General features: G+C 36.0%; 1 protein-coding gene across 1 annotated transcript; it reads left to right on the top strand.

Annotated features, from left to right (window-relative positions):
* Positions 1–494: 494 nt before the first annotated feature.
* LOC119236811 (olfactory receptor 7A17-like) lies at positions 495–9906 on the top strand. Its single transcript, XM_037500772.1, has 2 exons — positions 495–508; positions 8949–9906. The coding sequence occupies exon 2, from the start codon at positions 8968–8970 to the stop codon at positions 9904–9906; it is 939 nt and encodes a 312-aa protein (XP_037356669.1). The 5' UTR covers positions 495–508; positions 8949–8967.
* The last annotated feature ends 5724 nt before the right edge of the window (positions 9907–15630 follow it).

Here is a 15630-nt window from a genome sequence, read left to right as displayed (position 1 = left end):
CACATTTCTGAGTCAAAACCTGGGTATTTTGTAGACCTTTCCCAATATTTTATGTCAAATCTATAGTAAGTTAACAACCTTCTCCCTACAGACCATGTCTAAGGAAATGAGTCTTATGTTGGTTAGGGAATAAATATTGGGATCAATAGTCATCCCCAAGAGTCATACCTGCAAAATTAAGTCTACTTTTTTTTAACTTCTTAGCTTCTAGAGAATCGTATTCTTCAGGGAACAGATTAATAATAGCACACTTTATTTAATGAGCCACAGTGATAGAATTCTGGAAGCCTTAGATATTATAAAGACTCCCTTTTATTAACTTATACTAGAGTTTGTTTAAACCAAGCACACAACTGTATTTCACAGATATCTCATGGATAATTCTCTCTACCTGCTCTTCCTGGAGGCAGACCTACCGTCTTTAACAAGTGTTCATGGAAGAAACAGAACCAGAACTAGCAAAAGTCAACTTGTCAGTGACATCATCTTAGGAATACAGAGAATACTTGTAAGTGCAAGAAAAATGACATATGAAAGGAAGGGCACCTTTTAACAGCATTACCTCCCAGGTAAAAGCTTACCAATACCAAGTCCCAACTTTAAGATCTTTGACTTGGAAATAACTTTAGCCTCGAATGAAGCCCATTGTTTTTCATAAAGATCCTCTGCTTTTGCCTCTCATTTCAGACACAGTGGGTTCCCCTTTTTATTTCCTGTTCCCTTCCTATGGATCTTCCACACCAACTGATCCTTTCATTTATTTTTCTGTTTTTACTCTTCTACTAATTTTTTCTGTTTAAGTTTATTCATTCATGCACTCAGAAAATAGAGACATTACTATTTCCACCAGTGACTGGATAAATTTAAATAAAGAAAGACACCCTATATATAGGGTCTATATTTAATATAGACAGAATGCAATAATTATCATTCAGCTCTGTCTGGGGAGGAATTGGAATTTTCAAATGTAAGAGCTCTCAGGTTAGAAGTAATAGAGTTGTAAAAATGTTGAGAAAAAATAACTGAAAAAAGACAGCTACAAAAAATTATATATTGTATGGCTTATTTATACAAAATACAAATGTAGACAAATCACAGAGACAGAAGGTAGATTAGTGATTGCAAAGAACTAGAGGATAGGTTCATGTTGAGTGACTGCTTGATGAGGATGAGGTTCCTTTTAGGATAATGAAATAGCTCTTGAGTTAAACATTGGTGATTTTCATATAACATTGCAAATACACTAAATGCTATGGAATTGTACACTCTCAAATGGTTATAATTGTAAATGTTATGTTATTTGCATTTTATCATAATAAAAATGTGAATTGCATGCTTAGGAAGGGCATCAAAAATATTCTTAAGTAGCTGAGAGCGAAGTAGGACAGATGAGGAACAGTAAAGGATAAAATTTAGGGTATGAATCACCAAGTGTTATTTGTAGCTTTAAATTCTGTTTCTGAATTTAATGAAAGGCAGTTGAACATTTCAAGAAAGTAAACTATGTAAGTAGGTTTGCTTTGTAGAAAAATCACTCTGGGGCCAATTAGATGATTGTGCATGAAGCAGTCTAGTCTCCTGTGATGTCAGAGAGAGATGATGAGAGACCACAGAGATGGGACATGAACAGAGGAAAAGGTTGGGGGTATCTGCAAGATAAAATTTACAAGAGGAAGCCAGAATTTACTCAATGTCTGCTCATAGTAGGTGCCCTAGCATTAAAAACAAGAGAACTAGAGATGTTGGTATGACTCTTATCTCAATTCTTAGTGGTAATATTGGACATCTGTGAACACTGACTATATGTGCGCATATGTGTGTGTGTGAGAGAGTGTGTGTCCCATCTGCACGTCCTCAAGCTTGCATTCTTAAACAATTACTTTCATTTAAAATTAGAGCACCTTGAGGATTTTCAAAGTCTGGCATAAATCATGATTTTTTTTCTTAAAGGTTTTCTTTTCCTCCTATCTGGATTCTGTACTTCTCTGAGGAATATGATCCATGGACCTCAGTATTTATTATTTAAAATCCCAACATTGATTTAAATCAGTATTTCTCCCTCATATTGAAAAGTAACTTGCAGCATCTCTGAATGACCCCATCCTAATTGTAACAAGTAAAAGTATTTTCAGATATATCTAACTGCATACTGATAAAAACAATTCTCTAAATGGCTATCAAATTCTTTAATATCACATTTTTTGACAAATTTGACTAATAGTTGCTTTTCAGTTATAGTCCATCTAAGCAGTGAATGAGAATTTGAATTGTTAAAAAGCACACCTATTTTTTTCTTATAAGTGGTGCCTTGTTCAACCTTTCCAAAATAATAAATGTGAGGTTTTCTATCAGCTTTGTCAGTCATAGTGACCATGGTTTCAGAAAGCATTGTCATCTCTTGGTGCTTCCTTTTTATGGTTTCCATGATAGAATGTGGGGACAACAATTGTCACAGAACAGGGAGAGGGGCACCCAAAACACCCAAACCTGTCCTCTCTAAATTGGTTCTATCATCCATCTCATCAAGACAAAACATATTCTAGTCCACAAGACCTTTAATGGAAAATAACTTTAATACAATTAGTGTGCAATACGGAAAAAGGGAAGAACAGAGTTTCCAAATCAAGCATCCAAAGTTACCCACCCCCTCCTGGGTTAATGCCCAGACTGTGTTGGCCCAAAGCAAGAACTCTGAATCCCAAAAGTCTGCCACAGTCTAAAGCACCTTCCATTGGGGACCCATAGAAAAGGGTCAGAAACAGCCAGACAAGTCTGAGAGGAAAAGAGAAAAATCAAAATCAAGATAAAAGCTGCCATTGTTAACCTCCCCATAGGTCTCTCACCCACATCTGTTTCAACCAGTCCAGGAGCAAAAAGCAAATGCAGCTTCTTCACATGTCTCTCTGCTCCATGTGCTTCCTCCAGGTCTCCTTCTGGTTCTCCATCTTCCTTCCTTCCCCAGTCTCCTTTCCAGCTTCTTCTCCTTCTTGCTCAGCTCCACCCTCCCTTGGGTGGGCAGGGAACCTGGAACTTCCCCTTTTCCTGGGGACAACCTTATTATACAATGAACATAAATTTCTAAGATAATTTTATATGTTGGCACAGAAAAGCAGACAACCTTTGACATCCATTAGACCTATGTTCTCATCACCACTCTATCATGTCACCTGACTATGATCTCAAGACACTAGCTCATGTGTATTAGTTTTTTATTACTGCATAGCAAATTATCACAAACTTGGCAGCTTAAAAAAAAAAACACGCATCATCTAGGCATAGTAAACAGGATTCTCTGCTTATGGTCTTTCAAAACTGAAATGGTTATGTTGACTAGACTGAGTTCTTACATGGAGGTTCTATGGAAGAATCTACTTCTGCTTTAATTCAGATCATTGGCAGAATTCAGTTCCTAGAAGTTGTAGGATTGTTGTCCTCATAACCTTACTGGTTACCAGCTGATGGAAAGTCAGTTCCTAGAGGTGGCCCACATTTCTGACCACTTTTCCCCTCCATATTCATTTCAACAAGTGTATCCAATTACTCTCACATTTTTAATCCCTCCATTTCTTCATCTGCCACCAGCCACGGGAAAATGATTTTAAAAAGGCTCATGTGAGGGCCTCCCTGCTGTCACAAGGGGTTAAGACGCAGCCTCTGGGGCTATCCGCAGCCTCTGCAGCATGAGTTTGACCCCAGCCAGGGAGCTACCCACATGGCATAGCAGACCTCTCCTGACTCGCCCGCTGCTCCCCTCAGCAGTGTATTTCAGTCAGTCCATCTGCCTGTTCTGTTCCCCACTCTGTCTTTGGTGAATCCTCTCACCCTCCCACACCTCTGGCTTATACCCTAGCTCTTGTATGCATCAATAAATACATCTTCAAAAGGCTCAGGTGATTAAGTCAGGCATACTCAGATACTGCATATCTGAAGGCAAACTAATTAGAGACTTTTAAAAATGAAATGCCATTGTTTTACATCCTTGTTAATATTTTGACAATATAAGACTTCTCCCCTCAGGTGTCGTCACTGTAATCCTGTCCATCAAAGTACCATAGCTCTTCACCAGAGTCCTTTGTGCTCTCCTCTGTCTCATCCATCCTCCTCCCCCTTCTCTTTAAGATCTCTCAGATCTGTGGTTAGCTCTCAAGGGTTTGTTTTAAAGTTTCTCTTTGTCTCACCAATTGCTTGGTTTCTCTATATTCCATATACAAGTGATATCATCCAGTATTTATCTTTCTCCTTCTGGCTTATTGTGCCTATCATAATACTTTCCAGCTCCATCCATGTTGTTGCAATTGGCATAAGTCTATCTTTTTTTTATCATTGAGTAGTATTCCATTGTATATATGGACCACATCTTCTTGATCCACTAACCTGTTTTTGGGCATTTAGGTTGTTTTCATATCTTTGCTGTTATAAATAGTGCCACAGTAAACTTAGAAGTACAGGTTTCCTTTTGATTTAGTGATTTTGCTCTTCTCTGGAGTGAAACTGCTAGATTGTAGGACCAATCCATTTTTTTGAGAAAACGCCACACTACTTTCCACAGGGGTTGGAACAATCTATATATCCATCAACAGTGTAAGAGAGAGAGTGACTTTATCTCTACATTTGTTGTTGTTGTTGTACTATTCTCACTGGTGTGAGACAGTATCTTACCATGGCTATGATTTTCATTTCCCAGATGACAAGTGATGCTGAACATTTTTTTTCATATGCCTGTTGAGCATTTGTATATCTCTTTGAAGAAGTGGCTATTTATCTCCTCTGCCCATTTTTGGATTGGGTATTTGTTTTCTATTTGTTGAATTGCATGAGCTCTTTGTAGATCTTTGAATTTGATCCCTAGTCAGATGTATAGTGTGCAAATATTTTCTTCTAGGGTGTCTCTTCATTTTGGTTACTCTTTCACTATTATATGTGTGTGTGCTTGTGTGTATACAGCACATGTGTAAAAACTTCTCATTTTGATATAGTCCCAGTTTATATTCTTCTTGCTGCTGGAAATGAATCTGCAAAGATACTTCTGAAGTTTCTTTTGGGGGTGTTTTGCCTGTTTTTTTCCTGCGTATTTTATGGTTTCAGGACTTACACTCTTGTTTTCTTATACATTTATAGTTGATTTTTTATGTGTAGTGTGAGTAGTCTAGTTTCATTCTTTTGCATGTGGCAGTACAATTTTTCCCAACACGTTTTTTTGAAGAGGCTTTCTTGTCACAGTGTATATTCTTCCTTTCTTCCTTTGTTATAAATTAGTTGTCCACATATGTGTGGTTTTATTTATGGGCTCTCAGTTCTATTCGATTGGTCTGTGTATCTGTTTTTGTTCCAATAATATGTGTTTTAATTATTATGACTTAAAGTAGAGTTTGAAGTCTGAAAGTGTAATACCACCATTTTTCATTTTTTCAGTCATGAGAACTTTGAATAATTCATGAACTTCTTTGTTTCCATATCAATTTCAGTAATATTTGTTTGATGATTTGAAGAATGCCATTGAGATTTTATTGGCTTTGCATTGAATCTATAAATTGCTTTGTGTAGGGTGGCCACTTTGACATTGGTTATATTTCCAATTGATGAGGAAGGAATAGCTTTCCATTTTTTTTGTGTCTTCTATTTCTTTTAACAATGTCTTATAGTTTCCTTTGTATGTCCTTCACCTCCTTTGTTAGGCTTACTCTCAGGTACTTAATTCTTTTTTTTTTTTTTTTTGGTGATATTTTAAATGTGATGACTTTCTTAACGTCTTCTTTCAGTTCACATAGGAAGGCAACTGATTTTTGTTTGTTGATTTTGAAGCCTGCCACTTGCTGCCACTAAAACACATTGGTTTATTGTTTTAATCAGTGTATTTGTGAGTCTTTAGGATTCTCTCTCTCTCTCTCTCTCTCTCTCTATATATATATATATATATATATATATATATATATAAATCTCATCATATCATCTGCAAATAATGACAGCTTCACTTCTTTCCTAATTTAGATTCCTTTTGTAGATTTCTCTTGCTTAATGGCTCTAGCTAGAACTTCCAATACTATATTGTATAGGAGTGGTGAACAAGGACATCCTTGTCTTATACTGAATCTTAATGGAAAGGCTTTCAGTTTTTCATTATTGAGAATGGAACTAGCTGTGGATTTGTCATATGTGACTTTTATTGTGTTAAGATATGTTACATTTTGCTGCTGAATCTTTTCTCATACTTTCTCATATGGTTTTTACTTTCTTTTATTTGATGTGGTGAATTATATTGATTGATTTTTGGATGTTGAATGATCCTTGTGTTCTTGGTATAAATCCCACTTGATTGTGAAGTATAATCCTTTTAATGCATCATTGGATTCAGTTTGCAAGGATTTTATTGAGAATTTTTGCATTGATGTTCATTAGGGATATTTGGTCTGTAGTTTTCTTTTTTTATATTGTCTTTGTTTAGTTTTGGTATTAGTATAATATTGACCTCATAAAATATGTTTGGAAATATTCTTTCTTTCTCAATTTTTTAAGAGTTTGAGTGGGGTATGTATTTGTTATTCTCTAAAGATTTGTTAGAACTTGCTAGTGAAGACATCTAGTACTGGACTTTTGTATTTGGGAGAGTTTTGATTGCTATTTCAGTTTCTTGGCTTGTGATTGGTTTGTTCAGGTTTTCTACTTCTTCCCTATTCAGTCTTGGATAATTGTATACTTCTAAGAATCTGTCTACCTCATGTAGGTTGTAGAATCTTTTTCGCAGGTACATGTTCATAGTAATCTCTTATTACCCTGTGAATTTCTGTAGTATCTGTTGTAACTTCTCTTTCATTTTTGATTTCTTTTATTTGAGTTGCATCTTTTTTTCTTTATGAGTGTAGCTACATGTTTGTTTATTTTCTTTATATTTTCAAAGAACCAGCTTTGGGTTTCATTGATCTTTTGAACTATCTTTGACTTCCATCTCATTTCTTCTGCTCTGAGTTTTATTTCCCTCTACTCCTTCTTGGTATTTTTTAAAATTATTTTTCTAGTTCCCAAGGTTAGTAGCAAGGTTGTTTATTTAGGTTTTTTCTTGTTTTTTATTCAAGCATTTAATTATATATGCAAAAAAATAAATCTGCCACATAACTTAATCATGGGGGTAACACCTATGGGTAAAGAGCATGGAGGTTTTATTACAATTCTACCAACCACACAAAGCTTATAAAAGGATGATTATAAGACTTTATCAGAGTAGTGCTATGAAGTACAGCACATGTAGTTTTTCTATTTCAAGCTCAGCTGAGTGTCTTGTAATTCAAATCTGACTCTAACCACGCAGGCGGTGGCAGATACCACAGTTTAATAGCACAGCTTTTACATTAGATTCCAGTCAGTTTATCAGGCTCCCAGAAGACACACACTTCTGATGAACTGACATCAAATTTTGGAATTCCAAATGGCACCTCAGGTTCAATAATTCATGAGAATGACTTACAGAGCACTATAATTGTGATTCAACATTTTTGTTATGAAAGATACAACCCATGGGCAGTAAAATATACATATAGAATGGGGTCTGGAAGGGAACCAAATACAGAATTTTAATGCTCTCCCCCCTCCCATAGTATCAGGCTGTATCACCAATATAGTAAATTTATGTGTTCACCACCCAAGAAACTCTTGATTCCAATGTGAAGTCTTTATTGAGGTTTTATTACATATGTATGCTGTATTCAATCGTTCACCTTGTGACTGTATATAATCTCCAGCCTCCTGCACATGCCTGGAGGTTGTGATAGCTATAAGACCCAAACTTCTGATCACATGTTCCTTCAAGTGACGAACCCATACTGAAGCTATCCAAGGATCCACCATAAGTCACTTTATTAACATCACAGGGACCTTTTTTTTTTCTACTTTGGAAATATCAAGGATTTTAGAAACTCCATACCAGAAATCCAGCACATAAAGCCAAGCCCTTTCTTTATTATGCAGTAGTAATGTATGACATAAATGTATATATTATTGTCACTTGTCATCTTTTCATGTCTATGCACATGATCTGAATTCACTTTTATTTCTGCATGCTGCTGTGGTAGTTTGAGTAATGTCCCTAATTCCTTCATCTTAATCCGTAGAACCTGGAAACATAACATGTATGAAAAAAAGGACTTTGAATGTAGGTTAAACTAAGAATTTTTAGTTGTGGTGATATTTCTGAATTATCAAGTCTGGGAAGGCCCCCATTTGCATCACAGCTTTCTTTACAAGGGAAGCAGGAGATGAGAGACATGATATGATAGAAATAAAAAGATGGAGTAATTCAAGAAAGAGTCTGAGTCATTCAAGTGGTCTCCAGAAGTAGGAAAAGCAAAAAACCAGACTCACCTTTGCAGCCTCAAAAAGTAGTCAGCTCTTTCAATACCTTGACTTAGCTCCATGAAACTAACTTCAAGATTCTGGACTTTCAAATTATGAGAAAATAAAGCTTGTTATGTTAATCAGCCATGATATGGTCATTTGTTTACCTCATAGCACTATGAGGACCATTAACAAAAAATAAATAAACAGAACAATGACTGCATTTCTGACTAGCTGAACATATTGTTTTGCTCATATAATACTGCATTGGTAATGAGTTTCACACATAATTCTAATGCTTCAGGTTCATTGACGATGCTCTCAAGAGCAAGAATATAGATGAGTCTATCTCAGAGATATGGTAGAAAGAATGCTACCTTAAAGGAATAAGATATGACTAGGTACTAGATTGCTAAGTAGAGTGTGGTTAGTGGCAGACAGACAATGGTTACATTTTTACTCCTTTGAAATTTTAATCTAAACTGAATTTGGTCCATTGATAAAATGCAGGAATTTACATGAAAAATGTAATATTTGCTTTATATTATGTGAAAATATAATCAGTAGTAGTACAGTTGACTGACAATGGCTATTTGTATTTATTGCTCTTATTGCCTCTTTAGGGACAGTCACACCAGTGAAATGGAACTAGAAAATAACACACAGTTTTCAGAATTTATCCTGCTTGGACTCTCAGAAGAAGCAGAGCTTCAGCCCCTCCTTTTTGGTCTTTTCCTTTCTATGTATTTGATCACTTTTTCTGGAAATCTGCTTATCATTCTAACTACCATCACTGACTCTCACCTACACACGCCCATGTACTTCTTCCTCTCCAACCTGTCCTTTTCAGACATCTGTTTCACCTCTACCACTATCCCAAAAATGCTACTGAATATCTATATCCAGAACAAAACCATCACTTATGAAGGTTGCCTCACTCAAATATATTTTTTCATCCTTTTTGCGGAATTGGACATTTTTCTCCTCTCTGCTATGGCCTACGACAGGTTTGTGGCCATCTGCCACCCATTGCACTATACAACCATTATGAATCCCAGGTTCTGTGGCTTGCTATTGCTGATATCCTGGATATTTAGTGTCACAGACTCTTTGATACGTGGTTTACTGGTGTTGCATCTGTCTTTCTGTACTGACTCAGAGATCCCCCACTACTTCTGTGAAATCAATCAGGTTATTCAACTTGCCTGTTCTGACAACCTCCTCAATGTGATAGAGATGTATTTTGCCACTGTGCTCATGGGCATTATTCCCCTCTCTGGCATTGTTTTTAGTTATTCTCAAATTGTTTCCTCCATACTGAAAATTACATCAACAATGGGAAAGTACAAAGCATTTTCTACCTGTGGGTCTCACCTCTCAGTAGTTTCCTTGTTTTATGGCACAGGTCTTGCTGTGTATCTCAGTTCTGCTGCTACCCAAAATAATAGGGCTAGTGCAATAGCCTCTGTGATGTACACTGTGGTCACACCAATGTTGAATCCGTTCATCTACAGTCTGAGAAACAAGGATATTAGGGCAGGCCTGAAAAGCCTTGTAAGCACAGTCACTTTCAATAAGTAACAGAAATATTTGCTTGGAGTTACAGAAGTGTCTATGAGTAACCAAGAACAATATTGGCATAAAAAAATACTATTGTTGGGCCTCCCCGGTGGCTCAGCGGTTGAGCACTGGGTTGCGAGGCTGCCTGCGGCCTCTGCGGCGCCGGTTCGATCCCTGGCTGCTTCCCGACCACCAGAGGAGGGTCCCACATGGCACACAGACCTCTCCTGCCGCCCGCTGCTCCCCTCAGCAGTGTACTTCGGTCCTTCTGCCTGCTCTGCTCCCCACTCTGGCTCTGGTGGATTCTCTCACCCTCCCGCGCTTCTGACTGTACCCAGTGCATGTACAAACAAACAAATAAATAAATAAATAAAATACTATTGTTCCTTAGATTGTTTTGATATATTTCTTCATTATCTCTAAAACTATTTCAAAATTTCAGATTTTTTCTTTCCTACTTTGGAAGGAAAGTAATTCAACAGGACCCATTGACTTAAAATGGTGATGGCTAGGTTTCCAGTAATGACCTCATCAATGTTTTGTTTTCAAAAAAACATTGTCATGAAATGTGTAAATCCTAAGAACTGTCATGAAATGTGTAAATCCTAAGAAGATATTAATGATGTGGAACTTAAGTTGTTGTACAGGATTATAGTGTTTACTAAACTGCTGCAGACTCATTTACTAGCTTTGAATCAGTTTCTCCTTTCTATATGTTATCCCTTCAAATCATTTTTATAAAACTCTATATTACAAGGAATTATCCTATATATCCTGAGACATTTTTGTTCCTATAAGAATTTTTTTTTAATTTAGCTGTGCCATCTTAGCAATGAATTAACAGGCTATTTCAAATAAAATTGTATTGCAAATAGTTTACCTAATGTATGACAGTCAGCTAAAGAAATTATCAGAAGTATATTTATAGCTTTAAAAATCCATATTAAAAATGAAGAAATTATTAAATCAGTTAATCACTAAGAAGCTAGGAAAAAGTGCAAATAACCAAAAGTATCTCAAAGGAGGGACATAAGGTGCAGAAATATAGAGGAAGCAAAAAAGAAAAAGCTAGTCACAATTTAATTAACTTCAATTATAATTAAAACGTTTACAAAAGAGATTAAGTAAAAAGAAAAATATAAATGATCATATATTTTAAAATTATGAGGAATTACTCTAAATGACAATATGGTAACAATTTCATGATTCCAAAAATAAAAACACTTCTTGAAAAACAAAGCATGAAAACCAACTCAAGAAGGAATAGCAAGTAGGTATATATTTAAATCTCTATATTTTATTGTATTTGGAATCACAAAATGTCCAATAAGGAACATTTGAGGTCATGTGATTAATTCTATTACAAGGTAATGAAATGCACAATGAAAATCTTAAACAAACTCCTTTAGAAACCAAAGTAGGAGGGGACTCCATCCTGCTTATTTTACATATTCAAAATAGTGCTGAGAACAAAAATGAAAAATAAGGTTAATGTGAATTTCAGACTGACATCCCCAGTGAGCATAGCTTTAACAATCCTCAGGATATTTTTTACAGTATAAATAGAAATATATAAATACAGGGCCTCCCCTGTGGCGCAGCGGTTGAGCACTGGGTTGCGAAGCTGCCCGCAGCCTCTGCAGTGCCGGTTCGATCCCCGGCTGCTCCCCGGCCACCAGAGGAGGGTCCCACATGGTGCGCAGACCTCTCCTGCCGCCCGCTGCTCCCCTCAGCAGTGTACTTTGGTCCTTCTGCCTGCTCTGCACCCCGCTCTGGCTCTGGTGAATTCTCTCACCCTCCCGCGCTTCTGACTGTACCCAGTGCTTGTATGTATGTATGTGTATCAATCAATCAATCAATAAATAAATAAATCTTTAAAAAAAAAAAAAAAAAAAAAAAAAGAAATATATAAATACAATACTGGGTCCATGTTTACAAATGAGTCGGTGAACTAAAATTATTTATGATAATCTCAATATGTGACACAATTCTACATACAAAATTCATCTATCAGAAAACTGTCAAAATTGAACCAACTTTGTCTATCTATATAAAAGCACATATTTCATATGTAATGATGAAAAGGTGGATGTATTCCTTCTAAACTCAGGAGCAAGGAAAATAAGTCTTCTTTCTCCACTTCTTTTCAATATTGTATTGCAGGTTCAATAAAATAAGAGGTATAAATTTCAGAAAGAAGAAGTAAAATTTATTTTCAAATGACTTTGTTACAGGTAAAGTCCAAAACAATGCAAAAATAACTTCAAGAATTAACACATCAATTTAGGAAGTTAACACTATGCAAAATTAATATAAAAGGGCTTTGGTTAAAGATGATGTCAGAGGAATTCCCTTGTTTTATTCCTGGGACAATAATCTGAAAGTTAACCTCTACCAACACTGCACCCTTAAAGGTAAACTGAAACACCTCTTAGATATCAGAGACCAGCATGGACTGCCCCATAAGAGACACTGAAGTTACTGATACTTTATTTTAAACAAGAGGAGGGTGAAGAGAAATGCCTAGAGGTTGTAGTCCTGGGAGGGAGACTTTCTCACAAACCATGGCTTTGCTGTCTGGCTGGTGGCCAGTGTCCCTGGAGAGGGGAGAGCTCAGTGGTATGGAATCACACACCATTGACTGAGAAAGCCTGGAATGATTAAACATCTAAAGTCATTTAAGCCTAGGGAAAAGTTTTATTTTAAAAAACTAGGGAAATCAAAAGCAACATATGGGCAGTTGGAAAAATATAACACATGGTACATGATACTTCATGGGAAATCTGCCATCAGAAGAAGAGAGCAACCTTTCATAATTTAAATACAAAGCTAGATATCACAGATTTTATCCTCTAAGCAGATGCAGAGCTCAAAATTGCCATGATGAAGAAAATAAAATAACTAGAAAACACTTATAAAAACAAATTAATGACATGAGAAATAAAATTAATGAGCAGATATAGAATTGAAGTTTAACTAAGAAAATAACAGAGATGCAGGACATAAAACAATGAATATATTAGGTAAATTTTTGAGAAATCTATGAAAGCAAAATAGATTAAATGAAAAAAAAAAAGATTGAATCAGTAAACTCAAAGATGATAAATCACAAAGGATCCAGATAGAAGGAAAAAGAAAAATACAAAGAAAAACAAAATAAAGAAACATTTTGAGAATTATCTGACTACATAGGAAAAACAATACAATAATGGGTATTGCAGAGGGAAAGAGAGGGAAGAATATAAAGATTCAAAGAAATAACAGAGGAAAACTTCCTAAAGTATGGGAAGGAACAAATGTATAAGTCCATGAAGGAGAAAGAACAACTAGTTATTTAAATGCAAAGAGATTTACACTGAGACACGTTTAGTGAAACTTCCAAGAGTTCAAGGCAAAGGAAGAATATTGAAAGTGGCAAGGGGAAGGAAGAAAATATCCTATAAAGGAACCCTATCAGGCTTATCTGACTTCTCTAAGGTAACATTATGGTTAAGGGGAAAATAGGATAACATGATCAAAATACTTAAAGATAAAAACTGCCAACCAAAAAAAAAAAAAAAAACTATCCTGTGGGTCTGCTAGACTTTAGCAGCCTGTTCAGCCAACATTATTGTTACCTGCAGTTCCTACAAAGGTCAGAATTGCCCTTCAGAAACAGGTCAATCAGTCATAGGAGCCAAACTTTACAAGGTGACTATCAAATCAATCAAGAGCAGAAAGCTTGATCACTCTGGGAAGGCTATGCATCATGAGGTATGATCAGGAATACCCAGGGGGCTGAGAACGGATGCACAAAATCTACTCCTGACTTACACATCATGAGGTATGACCATGAATGCCTGGAGGGCCACACACCAATGTACAACAAGGGACCCCAGAAGCCGATCAGTGGAATGCCTTGTTGATAAGATTAGAATCATGGCCAGGAGTCTGGGGTATGGTTTCAATTACAACACTTGGTCATCAAGCAGATAACAATTATCTGGTCAGCAGACTCATGTTCCCCTGAAGCCTTAGATGGCAAAAACACATTCTTTAGTTTCACCCATCTTTTTCTCCTTGTCCTCCTACCCCACATAACTGATGCTGTATGATTATTCTATCAATAAAAAGGCCAGGATTCTGCCTGTTCAGCAGCATCCTGCATTGTGCAGTCTGCTCCATGACTCCCATGTATCAGTGTCATGTTGCCTGACGCTACTCTATGTTGCAAGGGTTTCCATCAGGTATCAGGGAGAAATAAAGGCCTTCTTGAACAAACCAATTCTGAGGGAGTTTGTAAACACCAGACTTCCCCTACAGAAATGTTGAAAGGAGTTCTCTTATCTAATTCAAAGTGAAAAAGAATTTCAAGAGAAAAAATAGTAAATAGAATCAGCAATTTAGAGATAAAATGGCCACACATACAAACAATCATCCTAAGTACAAATGGGTCAAACTCACAAATGAAAAGGTACAGAGTGACAGGTTGAATCAGAAAGCAAAACCCAACACTTTACTGTCTCATTCGAGTTCCAAATACTACTACAACTTCAAAGTAAATGGTTGGAAAATAATCCTAGGCAAATGGGATCTCCAAAATAAAAGGGACAGCTATGCTTATATCAAATAAAATAAACTTACAGTTAAAAAAAAGTTAGTGGTGGTGATTATGTAATGAGCAACACATCAGGAAGACATAATACTCATCAATATGACTATTGAAGTGAAGAAGCATAAAAATATATGACTATTATATTAGACCATTATGTAACTGGTAACAACTAGGAAAACAGATATTGGAGGCCACACAACAGTTGTGTGGCACTTCAATACCCTACTCATCAGACAGGCAGAAAATCAACAATGAAACAATAGCCTTAATTGAGGAATTAGAGCACATAGGCTTAATAGCACATAGCACATTTATAGGCCATTACATTCCCCCAAAATATGAGTAAACATTGTTTTCACATGCAATCGAATGTTCTCCATGATAGATCATATTTTAGATCAAAAACCAAATGTCAATAAATTCAAGAAGGTTGAAATTATATCAAGTGTGTTTCTGATCACCAGGGCATCTAATTATTGATAGCAATCAATCACAAAAAGAAAGTAGGAAAAACCTCTCATACATGGAGTCTGAACAAACAACCACTGCATGATTATTGGATCAATGAGGAAATTAAAGAAAATAAATTAAAATACCTACAGATAAATGAAAACAAAGACACACACACACATGAAAGAGAGAAGAGAGAGAGAGAACCTATGGGGTGCAGCAAAAATAGTACTGAGGGAAGTATACAGCAACACAGGTGCACGTGAGTAACAAAAAAAGTGCTCAAATGAATAAACCAGTCTTACAATTAAGGAAGAAAAAGTGAACCCAAAGCCAGTAGAGTGAAGAAAATGATAAAAGTTGGAGCAGAAATTAAAAAAGACAATTGAAAATATCAATGAAACCAAAAGCTGGTTCTTTGAAAATATGAATGAAATAGATTAACCTGCAGTGATGCTCACAAAGAAAAAGAGGAAGACAGTTCTAATAATAAAATCAAATGAAAGAGAACTAGATCCCAGAAATACAAAGGATCGTATTATTTATGCAAAAAGAATTGAATAACCTAACACAATTGGAGGATTTCTCATAGGATATAACCATCCAAGACAGAACCAGGAAGAAATAGAAAACCTGAACAGATTATTTACGAGCAAGGAAATTGAATAGTCTCCCAAAAACAAAAGTATGGGACAAAACAA

The sequence above is a fragment of the Talpa occidentalis genome, unplaced genomic scaffold (assembly GCF_014898055.3).
Source record: "Talpa occidentalis isolate TD23 unplaced genomic scaffold, MPIMG_talOcc4v2.1 talOcc4.9, whole genome shotgun sequence".
NCBI lineage: Eukaryota > Metazoa > Chordata > Mammalia > Eulipotyphla > Talpidae > Talpa > Talpa occidentalis.
This window is presented reverse-complemented; position numbering and strand designations above follow the sequence as displayed.

What these genes read in the sequence shown, in the direction of transcription:
- LOC119236811 (XM_037500772.1), top strand. Translation starts at nt 8,968, where the DNA reads ATGGAACTAGAAAATAACACACAGTTTTCAGAATTTATCCTGCTTGGA.